The following is a 16,953-nucleotide window of genomic DNA, read 5'->3' as shown; positions in this document are numbered from 1 at the left end:
CCCGCCCCCCCGTCTGCTGTCAGTCATTCTGTGACGTCCGAGCGGTCAGTGAAGGCATCACAGGCGCTGCCGTTCCTCCCAGCAGAACGCCGGCACGGGAGTGACCCGAGCCCGGGTTCTGGTGCTGGTGCTGGTTCTGGTTCTGGTTCTGGTCTGCCAGGCTCTGGTGCTGGTTCTGGTTCTGGTTCTGGTCTGCCAGGCTCTGGTGCTGGTTCTGGTTCTGGTTCTGGTCTGCCAGGCTCTGGTGCTGGTTCTGGTTCTGGTTCTGGTCTGCCAGGCTCTGGTTCTGGTCGTGTTGTGAATGAACCCTTCCTGGAGCTGCAGGGACACTTTCCCATGAATCAACCCCAACAGCAGAACCTCTGGAACGGATCAGCTCCACGGCAGCAGAACCGGCCCGGAAACAGACCTCTCCACTCTCCGTCACAGGAAGAGGACGGTCGGGACATTTCAAAATAAGAGAAGGAACCTGAAAGCATTTTGTTTTTCTGCTCAAACAAAAAGGAACAAATCAAACAGTCCTCAGCTCTGAACGGCAGGCCGGAGGATGTTCTCTGTTCTCTGTTCAGGTTCTGGTTCTGGTTCTGGATGTGGGTTCTGATGGAAGGATGCTGGACCCTTTGCTCTCTTCCTGCTGTTTCCTTCTCTGCGCCTCCAGCAGAATCCTGCTCCAGGGTTCAAAATCAGTAAAATAAAGTAAGAAGTCGTGTGATCCAGAGGGTCTTCATCCCCAAGTCGCTTCCAGAACCTCCGTTCTGCTGCCCCCTGCTGGACGGGACGGCACGTCAGGCCACAAGTTAAAATCCTCATTTCTGCTCGCTGGAGGTGTTCGGTCTGCTCGGTCCAGGAACAGCGAGACGGACGCCGGCGAGACGGACGCCGGCGAGACGGACGCCGGCGAGACGGACGCCGGCAAGACGGGACGGCGGCGAGACGGACGCCGGCGGCTCGTCTGGACGTGCCGGCCTGGCACGGTTCCAGCAGCGCAGAAGAAGACGAGGTCGTGACCCCGGCCTCCAGCTGCTTTGTGTTAAAACTGCTGATTGAAGTGAAGATTCAGCCGCTCATCAACACGCTGCAGTTTGTGTGGGTTGTCACGGTAACGGCAGCCGCGGTCCGCAGAGACCCGGGGTTCCTTCTATTTTGAAATGTCCTGACCTTCCTCTCATCCTCCACAAGAACAAGAACCAAGTTCGGCGAGGAGGCGGTGCCAGAACACGATGACGTCATTTTGTTCTGGCACCGCCTCCTCGCTGAACAAGCTTTTTTTTTTTTTTTTTTTTTTTTCTAATTGAACCAAGGCAGCATCAACAATCGTACGAAGAGTAACACCAAAAGTCGTTCAAGATAGAAAGAAAAGAGGAAATCAAATCCAACCGATGAACGGGAGGGGTGTGTCCGGGAGCGCCCGGCGGGTCCGGGTCGTCCGGGAGCGCCCGGCGGGTTCGGGTCGTCCGGGAGCGCCCGGCGGGTTCCGGTCGTCCGGGAGCGCCCGGCGGGTTCCGGTCGTCCGGGAGCGCCCGGCGGGTTCCGGTCGTCCGGGGTCGTCCGGGAGTGCCCGGCGGGTTCGGGTCGTCCGGGAGCGCCCGGCGGGTTCGGGTCGTCCGGGAGCGCCCGGCGGGTTGGGGTCGTCCGGGAGCGCCCGGCGGGTTCGGGTCGTCCGGGAGCGCCCGGCGGGTTCGGGTCGTCCGGGGTCGTCCGGGAGTGCCCGGCGGGTTGGGTCGTCCGGGAGCGCCCGGCGGGTTCGGGTCGTCCGGGAGCGCCCGGCGGGTTGGGGTCGTCCGGGAGCGCCCGACGGGTTCGGGAGCGCCCGGCGGGTTCGGGAGCGCCCGGCGGGTTCGGGTCGTCCGGGAGCGCCCGGCGGGTTGGGGTCGTCCGGGAGCGCCCGGCGGGTTCGGGAGCGCCCGGCGGGTTGGGGTCGTCCGGGAGTCTGACGTCTTCAGTGATGCTGAAAAGCTTCTCAGCCGTCCGTTTGTCACGTTTCAGAGGAGAAGAATAGAGACGTTTCTTTATCAAACACATTAAAAATAGGTTTAGATTTTAGAAATCTGCATTTGAGTATGAAAACATTCCGAGTATCACAATGACGCTCACTAACGTGTCTCACAAGAAGGGATTCATTACAAATCCATACAAAATATGTTCACACTCCAAAGCAGGAAGTGGTTCAGAGATCAGCAGTCGTCCCAGAAGGCTTCAGAACACACACATTCATAGACCACATGGTCAGTGTGTTCATTCCCAAAGGAGCAGTTATTATTCTCAAACCCAAACCAGCTGAGGGAGAGATTCTAGTCTACAGTTTGAAATGATTTTCTGTCATTTTGGGGGCAATTGGAAATTTGAAAAATGTAGGTCTTAAAATTTGAAGAAAAAAATGAGGATTGAGTTTGATGACGGATTTGGGAAAATTTCTTTATTAAATATATTTCTAAGAACAAAGTTTGTAAGTCTGGAATCATTTAGCCTGAGCGATGGGAGACTGGCCTGAAGTTCATTTTGATGAAGTCTGCTGCCGTTAACTGGACTGCCCGACGGATTGCTTGAACTACTTGATTATTCTGGCGCTTGTCAGTTATGTTAAATTTGGTATTGACATTTTCTAAAGTTAGCATTTGTCCAGAGCGGTCCAGGAGATGCATTACAGACCAGATTCCTTTATCAAACCAATTTTGTAGAAATATAGATTTGTGTTTATGTAGAACATACCTGCAGTTCCAAATTGGGGTCATATGGGGGCTGAAATATGCTGGTGGATGGATCTCCAGTGTCGGAGAGTCTGCTGATGAAATGAAGAAGTCTCGATTGGAGCTTATTTAGGTCATAATCACACTGAAGTTGGAACTCCATTCCTCCTGATTTTGTGAACGTTTCATTTGGGATGTGAAACCAGGATTGTTTGGGTTGTTTCAGAAACTGTCTCCACCCGTTTATTTTGATCGCTCCATTGATTCATTCAAAGTCTGGCTGTTACACCCCTCCTCATATTCCTTAACCATGGAACCTTTTTAATGTCATGTGTTTTCCCTTTCAAATGAAGCCGAAGACAGTTGGACTAATGGCTTTGACAGCGTCTGCAGGGACGGACACGGAGTGAGCGGGTCCACGAATCTGGAAAAACATTCCACTTCACCGAGAGAAGCTCTTCCTTCAACAGAGAAGTCTCTCTGAGACCACCGGGTCAGATAGTTTTCTACACAGTTCCATACATGAAAGCTCGGATCGGCAATCTTGGAAAACTAGCATGTAGCACGAATGTAGCGTCTCCCCAAGGCTCCGCCCAGCTCCCGCCCCATTGGAGGAGCTCCCGTTGGGAGCGAGCGCACTGGACGCGGAAGCGCCACGCGCACGGAGTTTGTGATGGCCTCCAATGTTATGAACCTTCCTGACTGCTGCACACCACGCTCGTAGCAGCGCAGCGCGCCGCTCCCTTCCTTCTGTTTGTCACGCCAGCCGCGAGCGCCGAGAGCGCCTTGGCAACGCGCTCTGAACCAGGGCCAGCGCACGCCACTGAAATGTACGCAGGAGGCTGGTAGAACGGCGAAGGGATTTGATTGGTTCCTGAAGAGCGGTCCGCGCCTTCCGATTGGTCGGAGTTTTTACTGTCCTGTGGCCGCGACAGCGGTCAGATTGTTTCCGTCCTCATGATGTACTGACTCCTCCCAGGGGGAGGGAGCGTTTCACTCAGGATGACAAGAAGAGCTTCAGGACAACATCGCCAACCCGAGCTTTAAGTTTGGATAATTGTTCGGTATCTGTAGTGAGATTTACACCCAAATATTTCACTGTTGTCTTTACAGGAACGTTATGACTGGCTGACAGGTCGCAGTCATGATTAGATGATAATTCACGTTTACTGAAGTTTAATTTTAAACCAGACGCTTTAGGAAAAAAAAAAGAACAGAATGAAGGACTTTTGGCAGTTGATCAGTTTTTCATGAACGTGTCTGTATCAGCAGACGGTTAGTTGTTTCCCAAGAACAGTTAATTTGTCAAAGTCGGGTGTTTTCTTTAGAATGGAGAACATCTCAGCTGCTGCAAGGAGCAGAGAGGCAGAGCGGGCCGCCTGCTGGCTTCCCCAGGGAGCTCCGCAGCTCTGCAGCTCTGCAGCTCTGCAGCTCTGCAGCTCTGGAGCTCTGGAGCTCCGCAGCTCTGCAGCTCTGCAGCTCTGCAGCTCTGCAGCTCTGCAGCTCTGCAGCTCTGGAGCTCTGGAGCTCTGGAGCTCTGCAGCTCTGCAGCTCTGCAGCTCCGCAGCTCCGCAGCTCTGGAGCTCTGCAGCTCTGGAGCTCTGCAGCTCTGCAGCTCTGCAGCTCTGGAGCTCTGCAGCTCTGGAGCTCCGCAGCTCTGCAGCTCTGGAGCTCTGCAGCTCTGCAGCTCTGGAACTCTGGAGCTCTGCAGCTTTGGAGCTCTGCAGCTCTGGAGCTCTGGAGCTCTGCAGCTCTGGAGCTCTGGAGCTCTGCAGCTCTGGAGCTCTGGAGCTCTGCAGCTTTGGAGCTCTGGAGCTCTGCAGCTCTGGAGCTCCGCAGCTCTGCAGCTCTGGAGCTCTGGAGCTCTGCAGCTCTGGAGCTCTGCAGCTCTGGAGCTCCGCAGCTCTGCAGCTCTGGAGCTCTGGAGCTCTGCAGCTCTGGAGCTCTGCAGCTCTGGAGCTCTGCAGCTCTGCAGCTCTGGAACTCTGGAGCTCTGCAGCTTTGGAGCTCTGCAGCTCTGGAGCTCTGGAGCTCTGGGGCTACTGACACGAAGCGTGGGACGGGGGGGGGGGTGCTACGGGGGGGGGCGCTACTGACACGCTGAGTCAGAGCGGGGGAGGGCGGGGACTGAGTGGACACTACAAGTACTTCCACTAATTGCGACACATATGAATGGGATATCACATGCTGCGGGGGGGGGGGGGGGGGCAGTATGCCCGTGGGGGGCCCCCCACCCCCCAACCTCCGGACCGCAGAGACTGTTGACAGTTTTAAAGGGAGGTTAAAGACACACCTTTTAATCTGCCTTGAACTGACCGTTCCAGTTCTGATCTCCTTCACTTTTACTTTTAATCTGCTTCTTCTGTTTGTTGCTCCTGTTTTCATTCTGCTCTGCTGACGCTCTCCACGGTCTGACTTCCTGTTCGCTCTGAATCCTGGCTTCATGTTCCAGCTGCTGAGCTGCTGAGGGGGGGGGTCCTTCACTCTGGGGGGGGTCCTTCACTCTGGGGGGTCCTTCACTCTGGGGGGTCCTTCACTCTGGGGGGGGGTCCTTCACTCTGGGGGGTCCTTCACTCTGAGGGGGTCCTTCACTCTGGGGGGGGTCCTTCACTCTGAGGGGGTCCTTCACTCTGAGGGGGTCCTTCACTCTGGGGGGGGGGTCCTTCACTCTGAGGGGGTCCTTCACTCTGAGGGGGTCCTTCACTCTGGGGGGGTTCTTTCACTCTGGGGGGGTTCCTTCACTCTGGGGGGTCCTTCACTCTGGGGGGGTTCCTTCACTCTGGGGGGTCCTTCACTCTGAGGGGTCCTTCACTCTTAGGGGGGTCCTTCACACCGGGAGTTGGTTCCGGTCCTCTGCTGGGGTCACTGCACTCCAGTCTTTTGGTCCCAGCTGGCCTGGGGGGCTCCACAGTTCAGTTCAGGGTGGAGCAGGTCTGTGGGGGGTGGAGGGCCAGGTGATGGAGAGCTCTGAAGGTGACCAGGAGGAGTTTGAAGTGGAGCGCTGGGGGACGGGGAGCTGGTGGAGCTGGTGGAGCTGGTGGAGCTGGTGGAGGACCGGGGGGATGTGTTGACGGAGCGGGTGTGGGTGAGGAGGCGGGCAGCGGGGTTCTGAATGTACTGGAGTTTATTGAGGGTTCTGGATGGAGAACCGGAGAGAACGCTGCTGCAGGCCTGGATTCTGGAAGTGATGAAAGCCTGGATTAAAGGTTCAGCAGCAGAGGAGAGTGATGGGTGGAGCCAGAGAGTGATGGGCGGAGTCAGTGATGGGCGGAGTCAGACAGTGATGGGCGGAGTCAGAGAGTGTCACTGGCTTCCTGTCGAGTTTAGAGTTAGATTTAAAATCCTTCTCCTCACTTACAAAATCCTAAATGGGATGGCTCCAACCTATCTCCAAAATGTTTTCACGCCTTATCAACCAATCAGAGCACTCCGCTCTCAAAATGCAGGGTTACTGGTGACTCCTAGAGTCTCTAAATGGACACTAGGTGGAAGAGCCTTTAGCTATCAGGCACCGTTTTTATGGAACCAGCTTCCAAGTGGTGTCAAAGAGGCAGACACAGTCTCCACATTTAAGGTTAGGCTCAAGACGTTTCTCTTCGATGCAGCCTATGATCAGGTCAGCTAGGGACTCTAAACCATCATGATTAAAAGCTGCCCTAGGAGCCAGAATGCTGTGGGAAGTACGGTGCACTGAGCCCTGTCCTCTAATGTCTGAATGTTCTTCCCTTTAGTCCCTTCATTGCTTTTCCCCTGCTGTCCCCCCTTCGAGGGGGAGTCTTCTCCAGTTTCAGTTGCTGACTCCACTATTACGAGGGCCTACGAACAAGCTCCGTCCGGACTGTCCTCAACATAGTCCTAGGCTTTACTTCTTGTTGTCTCATGCTAGCTGTTGCCAAAGCTGTCCGTCCCTGGGAGAGGGATCCCTCCATACTGTGGTTCTCCCCAAGATCTCTTCTTCTCCCACTGGGTTTCTGGAGTTTGTTCTTGCCGGATGTGAGGGTCTAAGGCGGTGGTTGCTTCGTTTTGTCTCCTTACTGTGAATTTGACATATTAACATTATGCTTATTCACTGTTTTTATTTTTACCAACCAATGTAACATCTTGAAGCCTCTGAGCAGCTGCTGTTGTGATACTGGGCTGTACAAAAATACATTGATTGATTGATTGATTGATTGAAAAATGTCTCCATGTGTCTCAGGGTTTGTTTACTACGCTTCACATCGCAGCTTGTTGCAAAAAAAACCTACGCTGCTGCACACTCTGACAATGAGAGCGCCACTGCCAACTACTGGCGTGGATGTGCAATTGCACTTTATTTTAGTCCGGCGGAAAAAAAAGCATGTTCCCCACGGTCACACGCGCCCCCCAGGGGGGCGCGCCCCACAGTTTGAGAAGCACTGCCCTTGGCGATGAACGCTGTCAACAATGGCTCCCATGGTGTCTGCCCACTGCGGTGCCAGTTGTGACAGAATGTGGACGACCTCCTCACGCATTTGCTCGTCGTCCCTTTCCTTTATTCCGTGATTCTTGAGGTTCCCCGCCTCTTGTTCCTCTCCAACTCAGTGACCCTCTTTTAGCCTGTCAACAAGCCTGGGGATGTCTTCATCAAACCCCTGGATTTTGACATTCCTTTATATCAGCGGTGTTTATTTCAGCAAGCCGAGTGATGCTCGCCACAATTTGGGATTGTTCTTGGTTGCGTGTGGTGCGTCGACAACACTGTTTTGCATTGTGAATGTGTACATAGGTTGTGCCCCCCCCCCCCGTTCTCCCTCTCTTTATCTCTCTCTCTTTTCTGTCCCTGCTCTCTGAGCGTCTCCGTCCCGGTCCTGTCCTCAGCCATGCCGGATGCCAGCTTTAAATAAAGGCAGCAGCAGGAGGAGACTCAGTCTCGTCCTGCTGCTGACATTAAAATCTGTTCGGACAGTAAAAGGCTACAATCAGACAGTACTGCACGGCCAGCTGCCCAACAGGACAAGGGGAACAAAAAAAAAAGGACTGTTCTTGTGTTGTCTTCATCTTAGCTGATGGTGGTGCACCCGTTTTGGTTGAGTGGGATGTGGGTTCTTTCTCTTACCCGCGAGGCTTGCAGAAGTGCCATCGGGATGTAGTCGTGATCTGCAGTAGCAGCGCTAGCAGTTAGCTCAGGGCTAATGCTCAGTTTCCCACCGGACATCGTAGCTTCGAATAATTTTACCGGAGCAGTTTCTTGTGTTCAGGGACAACAGACAACTATACCTTTCTTGCAGTTGCTGTTCTGCGAATATTTTCAGTCTGAGTATGAGTTAATGTTCAAGTTCCGGGGAGCGAGCTGATCACTGCCGCCATCTTTTTCCCTCTCGGAGCCCTCTGTCTAGCCGAACAAACTCCGGCAGCCTCGCGCCCTCCTCGTGTAAGGACTTCCTTTGGCTGGGTGATCGAGAAGTCTTCTGTGATTGGTCAGATTTTCCTGCTTCACGTCGACACCGGTTCTGCTGCCGTGGAGCTGATCTGTTCCAGAGGTTCTGCTGTTGGGGTTGATTCATAGGAAAGTGTCACTGCAGCTCTCAAGAACCTGACAGACGCCGACTCATTCTGAAGGAGCTGCAGCGAAGGTTGAATCAAAACCAGGCGCCGCCTCCGCTCATAAACATGAAGATAACGGTGAAGTGCAAAAAAGCTGTAGTTCCGGGGAAATTCCAGCAGGGGGCGACGATGCTGGTTTCAAAAAGAGCTGGGGTCTCATTGGAACCATTCAAAAATGCCGATTTTCAGAGTGAAAATAAACACACAGCCTAAAGCTCCGGTTTCAGAACAGCTTCTGGTCTCTGTCTCTAGTTTCTCGAACCTGCTGCTTCACCAGACTCTGGTTTAAAGATAAATCATGTGCTGATTCTATATTACGAGTTAAAGTTTTGGATAAATGGCCCTATCACAGCGCCTCCTCTGTCCCCATGATGCGGTCACATGACAGGCTGGACCAATCACATTACATCCGGTCTCAAATGTCCAATATGGAGACGTCCTGCTGGACTCACTGGAGTTTTTTTTTCTTTTTTTAAAATCTTTTATTTTCATTTCAACCAAACATATGTTAACTACATTACATTTTTTGAAATGTATATTTCAACAAACATACAGAAAACACAAATACACAACAATAAAAGAAAAAAATAGAAATGGAATAACATAAATAAATAAAAATAAAGGGTCTGCTAGGGTGGGGTGATAAATTTGTATTTTTCTGAGATTCTTAATGTTTTTATCAATTTTTTGTTCACTTGATTTGATTTTTCAGTAGTTTTTAGGTAATTTTGGAGATCTGTAATTTCAAATACATAAAAGGAGGGCAATTTTTTTCAGCCAAATCACCTTATGAATAAAGAATTTTGCTAGTCGCTAAACAAATCAGATTGATGATATATATTTCATCGACAGAGAAGTCAGGATTGCTAAAGTAAAATAAAATATCTGTTTTTTTTCCCCCACGACAGGGACGGGATGATGCAGGGTGACATAATTCTTTGTTTTCCGGCAGAGTTCTCTGTGCTCCGACCCTCCTGTGGTCCGTGAAGGCAGCGCGGGGGCACGTCGAGTCACGTGTCAATGACGCTTTACGTCACTTGAAACAAACATGGCGCCGCGAAAGTGAGCAGTGGAGCCACGGCGGAGAGTCGCTGGTTTATTTGCCGTTAATTTGTTGGTCGTCGTTTTCCGGAAGCGTCGAGTCGACTGACGGCCGCGCGCTGTACGACACAAACACACCCGCGCGTGGCTCGTGCACGTTTGAGCCGAAAGAAGCTGTTTGGAGCTCCGCGTGACAGAAGACGATCTGCTGGACGAGCAGGTGAGGAGGAAGACACTGGCTACACCCAGGCTACACCACGACTACACCCAGGCTACACCCCGACTACACCCAGGCTACACCCTGACAGCAGGAAGACACTGTCTACACCCAGGCTACACCCAGACTACACCCAGGCTACACCCTGACAGCAGGAAGACACTGTCTACACCCAGGCTACACCCATACTACACCCAGGCTACACCCAGACTACACCCAGGCTACACCCTGACAGCAGGAAGACAATGTCTACACCCAGACTACACCCAGACTACACCCAGGCTACACCCTGACAGCAGGAAGACACTGTCTACACCCAGACTACACCCAGACTACACCCAGGCTACACCCTGACAGCAGGAAGACACTGTCTACACCCAGGCTACACCCATACTACACCCATACTACACCCAGGCTACACCCAGACTACACCCAGGCTACACCCTGACAGCAGGAAGACACTGTCTACACCCAGGCTACACCCAGACTACACCCAGGCTACACCCTGACAGCAGGAAGACACTGTCTACACCCAGGCTACACCCATACTACACCCATACTACACCCAGGCTACACCCAGACTACACCCAGGCTACACCCTGACAGCAGGAAGACACTGTCTACACCCAGGCTACACCCAGACTACACCCAGGCTACACCCTGACAGCAGGAAGACACTGTCTACACCCAGACTACACCCAGACTACACCCAGGCTACACCCTGACTACACCCAGGCTACACCCTGACAGCAGGAAGACACTGGCTATACCCAGGCTACACCCAGGCTACACCCAGACTACACCCTGACAGCAGGAAGACACTGGCTACACCCAGACTACACCCTGACAGCAGGAAGACACTGGCTACACCCAGACTACACCCTGACAGCAGGAAGACACCGGCTACACCCAGACTACACCCAGACTACACCCTGACAGCAGGAAGACACTGCCCACACCCAGACTACACCCTGACAGCAGGAAGACACCGGCTACACCCAGACTACACCCAGACTACACCCTGACAGCAGGTAGACACTGGCTACACCCAGACTACACCCTGACAGCAGGTAGACACTGGCTACACCCAGACTACATCCTGACAGCAGGTAGACACTGGCTACACCCAGACTACACCCTGACAGCAGGAAGACACTGGCTACACCCAGACTACACCCTGACAGCAGGAAGACACTGGCTACACCCAGACTACACCCAGACTACACCCTGACAGCAGGAAGACACTGGCTACACCCAGACTACACCCTGACAGCAGGAAGACACTGGCTACACCCAGACTACACCCTGACAGCAGGAAGACACTGGCTACACCCAGACTACACCCTGACAGCAGGAAGACACTGGCTACACCCAGACTACACCCTGACAGCAGGAAGACACTGGCTACACCCACACTACACCCTGACAGCAGGAAGACACTGGCTACACCCAGGCTACACCCAGACTACACCCTGACAGCAGGAAGACACCAGCTACACCCAGACTACACCCAGACTACACCCTGACAGCAGGAAGACACTGCCCACACCCAGACTACACCCAGACTACACCCTGACAGCAGGAAGACACTGGCTACACCCAGACTACACCCTGACAGCAGGTAGACACTGGCTACACCCAGACTACACCCTGACAGCAGGTAGACACTGGCTACACCCAGACTACACCCTGACAGCAGGAAGACACTGGCTACACCCAGACTACACCCTGACAGCAGGAAGACACTGGCTACACCCAGACTACACCCAGACTACACCCTGACAGCAGGAAGACACTGGCTACACCCAGACTACACCCTGACAGCAGGAAGACACTGGCTACACCCAGACTACACCCTGACAGCAGGAAGACACTGGCTACACCCACACTACACCCTGACAGCAGGAAGACACTGACTACACCCAGGCTACACCCAGACTACACCCTGACAGCAGGAAGACACTGGCTACACCCAGACTACACCCTGACAGCAGGAAGACACTGGCTACACCCAGACTACACCCAGACTACACCCTGACAGCAGGAAGACACTGGCTACACCCAGGCTACACCCACACTACACCCTGACAGCAGGAAGACACTGGCTACACCCAGACTACACCCAGACTACACCCTGACAGCAGGAAGACACTGGCTACACCCAGACTACACCCTGACAGCAGGAAGACACTGGCTACACCCAGACTACACCCAGACTACACCCTGACAGCAGGAAGACAGTGGCTACACCCAGACTACACCCAGACTACACCCTGACAGCAGGAAGACACTGGCTACACCCAGACTACACCCTGACAGCAGGAAGACACTGGCTACACCCAGACTACACCCAGACTACACCCTGACAGCAGGAAGACACTGGCTACACCCAGACTACACCCTGACAGCAGGTAGACACTGGCTACACCCAGACTACACCCTGACAGCAGGAAGACACTGGCTACACCCAGACTACACCCTGACAGCAGGAAGACACTGGCTACACCCAGACTACACCCAGACTACACCCAGACTACACCCTGACAGCAGGAAGACACTGGCTACACCCAGACTACACCCTGACAGCAGGAAGACACTGGCTACACCCAGACTACACCCAGACTACACCCTGACAGCAGGAAGACACTGGCTACACCCAGGCTACACCCAGACTACACCCTGACAGCAGGAAGACACCAGCTACACCCAGACTACACCCAGACTACACCCTGACAGCAGGAAGACACTGCCCACACCCAGACTACACCCTGACAGCAGGAAGACACTGGCTACACCCAGACTACACCCTGACAGCAGGTAGACACTGGCTACACCCAGACTACACCCTGACAGCAGGTAGACACTGGCTACACCCAGACTACACCCTGACAGCAGGTAGACACTGGCTACACCCAGACTACACCCTGACAGCAGGAAGACACTGGCTACACCCAGACTACACCCTGACAGCAGGAAGACACTGGCTACACCCAGACTACACCCAGACTACACCCTGACAGCAGGAAGACACTGGCTACACCCAGACTACACCCTGACAGCAGGAAGACACTGGCTACACCCAGACTACACCCTGACAGCAGGAAGACACTGGCTACACCCAGACTACACCCAGACTACACCCTGACAGCAGGAAGACACTGGCTACACCCAGACTACACCCAGACTACACCCTGACAGCAGGTAGACACTGGCTACACCCAGACTACACCCTGACAGCAGGAAGACACTGGCTACACCCAGACTACACCCAGACTACACCCTGACAGCAGGAAGACACTGGCTACACCCAGACTACACCCTGACAGCAGGAAGACACTGGCTACACCCAGACTACACCCAGACTACACCCTGACAGCAGGAAGACACTGGCTACACCCAGGCTACACCCAGACTACACCCTGACAGCAGGAAGACACCAGCTACACCCAGACTACACCCAGACTACACCCTGACAGCAGGAAGACACTGCCCACACCCAGACTACACCCTGACAGCAGGAAGACACTGGCTACACCCAGACTACACCCTGACAGCAGGTAGACACTGGCTACACCCAGACTACACCCTGACAGCAGGTAGACACTGGCTACACCCAGACTACACCCAGACTACACCCTGACAGCAGGAAGACACTGGCTACACCCAGACTACACCCTGACAGCAGGAAGACACTGGCTACACCCAGACTACACCCTGACAGCAGGAAGACACTGGCTACACCCAGACTACACCCTGACAGCAGGAAGACACTGGCTACACCCAGACTACACCCAGACTACACCCTGACAGCAGGCAGACACTGGCTACACCCAGACTACACCCTGACAGCAGGTAGACACTGGCTACACCCAGACTACACCCTGACAGCAGGAAGACACTGGCTACACCCAGACTACACCCAGACTACACCCTGACAGCAGGAAGACACTGGCTACACCCAGACTACACCCAGACTACACCCAGACTACACCCTGACAGCAGGAAGACACTGGCTACACCCAGACTACACCCTGACAGCAGGAAGACACTGGCTACACCCAGACTACACCCAGACTACACCCTGACAGCAGGAAGACACTGGCTACACCCAGGCTACACCCAGACTACACCCTGACAGCAGGAAGACACCAGCTACACCCAGACTACACCCAGACTACACCCTGACAGCAGGAAGACACTGCCCACACCCAGACTACACCCTGACAGCAGGAAGACACTGGCTACACCCAGACTACACCCTGACAGCAGGTAGACACTGGCTACACCCAGACTACACCCTGACAGCAGGTAGACACTGGCTACACCCAGACTACACCCTGACAGCAGGTAGACACTGGCTACACCCAGACTACACCCTGACAGCAGGAAGACACTGGCTACACCCAGACTACACCCTGACAGCAGGAAGACACTGGCTACACCCAGACTACACCCAGACTACACCCTGACAGCAGGAAGACACTGGCTACACCCAGACTACACCCTGACAGCAGGAAGACACTGGCTACACCCAGACTACACCCTGACAGCAGGAAGACACTGGCTACACCCAGACTACACCCTGACAGCAGGAAGACACTGGCTACACCCAGACTACACCCAGACTACACCCTGACAGCAGGAAGACACTGGCTACACCCAGACTACACCCAGACTACACCCTGACAGCAGGAAGACAGTGGCTACACCCAGACTACACCCTGACAGCAGGAAGACACTGGCTACACCCAGACTACACCCTGACAGCAGGAAGACACTGGCTACACCCAGACTACACCCAGACTACACCCTGACAGCAGGAAGACACTGGCTACACCCAGACTACACCCTGACAGCAGGTAGACACTGGCTACACCCAGACTACACCCTGACAGCAGGAAGACACTGGCTACACCCAGACTACACCCAGACTACACCCTGACAGCAGGAAGACACTGGCTACACCCAGACTACACCCAGACTACACCCAGACTACACCCTGACAGCAGGAAGACACTGGCTACACCCAGACTACACCCTGACAGCAGGAAGACACTGGCTACACCCAGACTACACCCAGACTACACCCTGACAGCAGGAAGACACCGGCTACACCCAGACTACACCCTGACAGCAGGAAGACACTGGCTACACCCAGACTACACCCAGACTACACCCTGACAGCAGGAAGACACTGGCTACACCCAGACTACACCCAGACTACACCCTGACAGCAGGAAGACACTGGCTACACCCAGACTACACCCAGACTACACCCAGACTACACCCTGACAGCAGGAAGACACTGGCTACACCCAGACTACACCCTGACAGCAGGAAGACACTGGCTACACCCAGACTACACCCGGCAGGGGGGCGGGGTGTGGTCGGGAATCGGGTGACATGAGGCTGGTTTACTGACGGACTGAGACTGATGCTGAACTCTTCGTGTTCTCATGGGTGTCACGAGCCACAGGTTGATCCCCGCCGGTCCCACTTGGCTGCTGCTCGGAGGATGAGGACAACCATGAAGAGGACACAGGTGCATTATGGGTCAGAGAGGAAGCAGCGCTCCTCTTCCGCTCCTCGGGTTGTCGGTGCAAATCCATGTCCTCTGAAGCTTCTTCTGCTGTTGCAGTTTGGACCGTCCACGTCTGTCCCCTCGTCTGTCCCCTCGTCCCGCGCCAAGAGGATGTGTGAGCGAGAGCAGCGGAGACGGCGCAGACAGACAGGTGAGGACGGGTCCTGGTGGTCCAGACTGAGACAGACAGGTGAGGACGGGTTCTGGTGGTCCAGACTGAGACAGACAGGTGAGGACGGGTCCTGGTGGTCCAGACTGAGACAGACAGGTGAGGACGGGTCCTGGTGGTTGACGTCTGTCCTCTGCTTTTCAGAGATGACGGAGGACGAGATGATGGACGTGGCTTTGAGACGGAGTGAGGAGGAGGCCCGGGTGTCCTCAGTCAATTTCGAGGGGGAGGAGGGGGAGGAGCCACGGGAGGAGGGGGAGGAGCCATGGGAGGACGAGGAGGAGACGACAGTGAGGAGATTCGTCCACCATCCAGTGAGATTTAAAGTCCAGAAACGCTGAAAGTTTTAAAACGCGACGATCAGAACTCAACCTGCCGAGTCGACGGTTACTAGCTGGAGCGAGTTACTAGTTACTGGTAAAAGTCATATTACTAGTTACTGCAGTCGAAGTTGTCACAGGGTTTCTCTTTATTGAAGACAGGTGCTGGATGCTAATGCTAACAGTGAGCTAACAGCAACTGCATGCTAATGCTAACTGGGGATGGGTACCTTTCACATCTGAATCGATACGATACCGATACTCGGTACCTGCGAATCGATACCGGTATTTTTCGGTACCTGTTTTCAATACTTTTTTTTGGGGGGGGGGGGGGGGGGGAGGGTATGCATTTGGTAATTAAAGTTATTTTGTATATTTAAAAAAATAGTCAAAACTTCAGAATTTTAAACATTTATGCTTCAATAACATCAACTGAAATAACTCCAACATAGAACTTGAGAAAAATGTGTGTGGGGATAAAGTAAATAATTTAAATAAATGACAATAATAAATAACATAATAAGAATAGACTCAAAATAAATAGCTGTAAGAAATGTTTCACATTTGCACCTCCTGCCTGTACAGTAACAAACAACTTTCAGAATAAATAACTGTATAAAATGTTTCACACTAGCAGCACCAGGCCCCTCTACAGTAAACACTCAAAGGTTTACTGGAGGATCAGAATTGTGTGGTTCCAACTCGTGATTGGACAGTCATAATGCCAACCAAAAGCCACGTGGGACCGCTTTTGCGTGATGACATATCATGTTGAGTCGCCGCCTCGATGCGCGCTCTTGTTTCGAGCCGCGCATGCGCAGAGCATTGTTTAGGAAGTGACATGCAGCGGGAGCGACCGAAGCAGAAGCAGGAGCGGCTTGTTCCTCCCGCGAACAACTCCGAACAGGGGCGGGGGGGCCATCGGGAGGTTTCCCGAACGGCCGGTGTGTTCCAGGCCGGTGGGGTCTATTCCGGCCGGCAGCCACAGGCGGTCGCGGCCCCCCCCCCCCCGCTCTCACGGCCCGTGTGCGTGTCCGCTCTCCCGGTATATTATATATTCGCTCCCGGTCTGCAAGTCAAAATACTCCAAAGATTTTGGACCCACGTAACCGCGTCGCCGTGTCCTCCGCTCCTGCCGATGCATAATGTCAAGGTGCGTTCAGGGTCAAAAAAAAAAAAAAGAAAAAGGTGCGTTCAGGTACCGACGGATTTCACGTGAATCGATACTCGGTTCTAGGGCTGCACAATTAATCGAATTTTGATCATGATCACGATTTTGGCTGCTGCGATTAAATTTAGATGATCGTCGCGATTTTTAAATTGAAAAAACGGGCTCTGCTGCGTCAAATCAAACACTTTTTTAATCCAGCAAT

At 53.6% G+C, this 16,953-nt stretch overlaps 1 protein-coding gene across 7 annotated transcripts in view; it reads left to right on the top strand.

Annotated features, from left to right (window-relative positions):
- The first annotated feature begins 9,303 nt into the window (after positions 1-9,303).
- Positions 9,304-16,953, top strand: part of uimc1 (ubiquitin interaction motif containing 1) — a 35,608-nt gene continuing 27,958 nt past the window's right edge. For 4 of the 7 annotated variants that reach the window (XM_030086632.1, XM_030086627.1, XM_030086628.1 and 1 more), the window contains exons 1-4: positions 9,304-9,513; positions 14,987-15,052; positions 15,149-15,320; positions 15,405-15,574. In XM_030086632.1, coding sequence (XP_029942492.1) covers positions 15,026-15,052; positions 15,149-15,320; positions 15,405-15,574 — 369 coding nt within the window. In that variant the 5' untranslated portion in view covers positions 9,304-9,513; positions 14,987-15,025. Of the gene's footprint in view, positions 9,514-14,986; positions 15,064-15,148; positions 15,321-15,404; positions 15,575-16,953 lie in introns of all 7 variants that reach the window. The other 3 variants (XM_030086631.1, XM_030086629.1, XM_030086630.1) reach the window with 3 other exon arrangements.

Source organism: Salarias fasciatus, unplaced genomic scaffold (assembly GCF_902148845.1).
Source record: "Salarias fasciatus unplaced genomic scaffold, fSalaFa1.1, whole genome shotgun sequence".
Lineage (NCBI taxonomy): Eukaryota > Metazoa > Chordata > Actinopteri > Blenniiformes > Blenniidae > Salarias > Salarias fasciatus.
The sequence above is the reverse complement of the archived record's forward strand: the minus strand, read 5'-3'. Positions and strand labels throughout refer to the sequence as shown.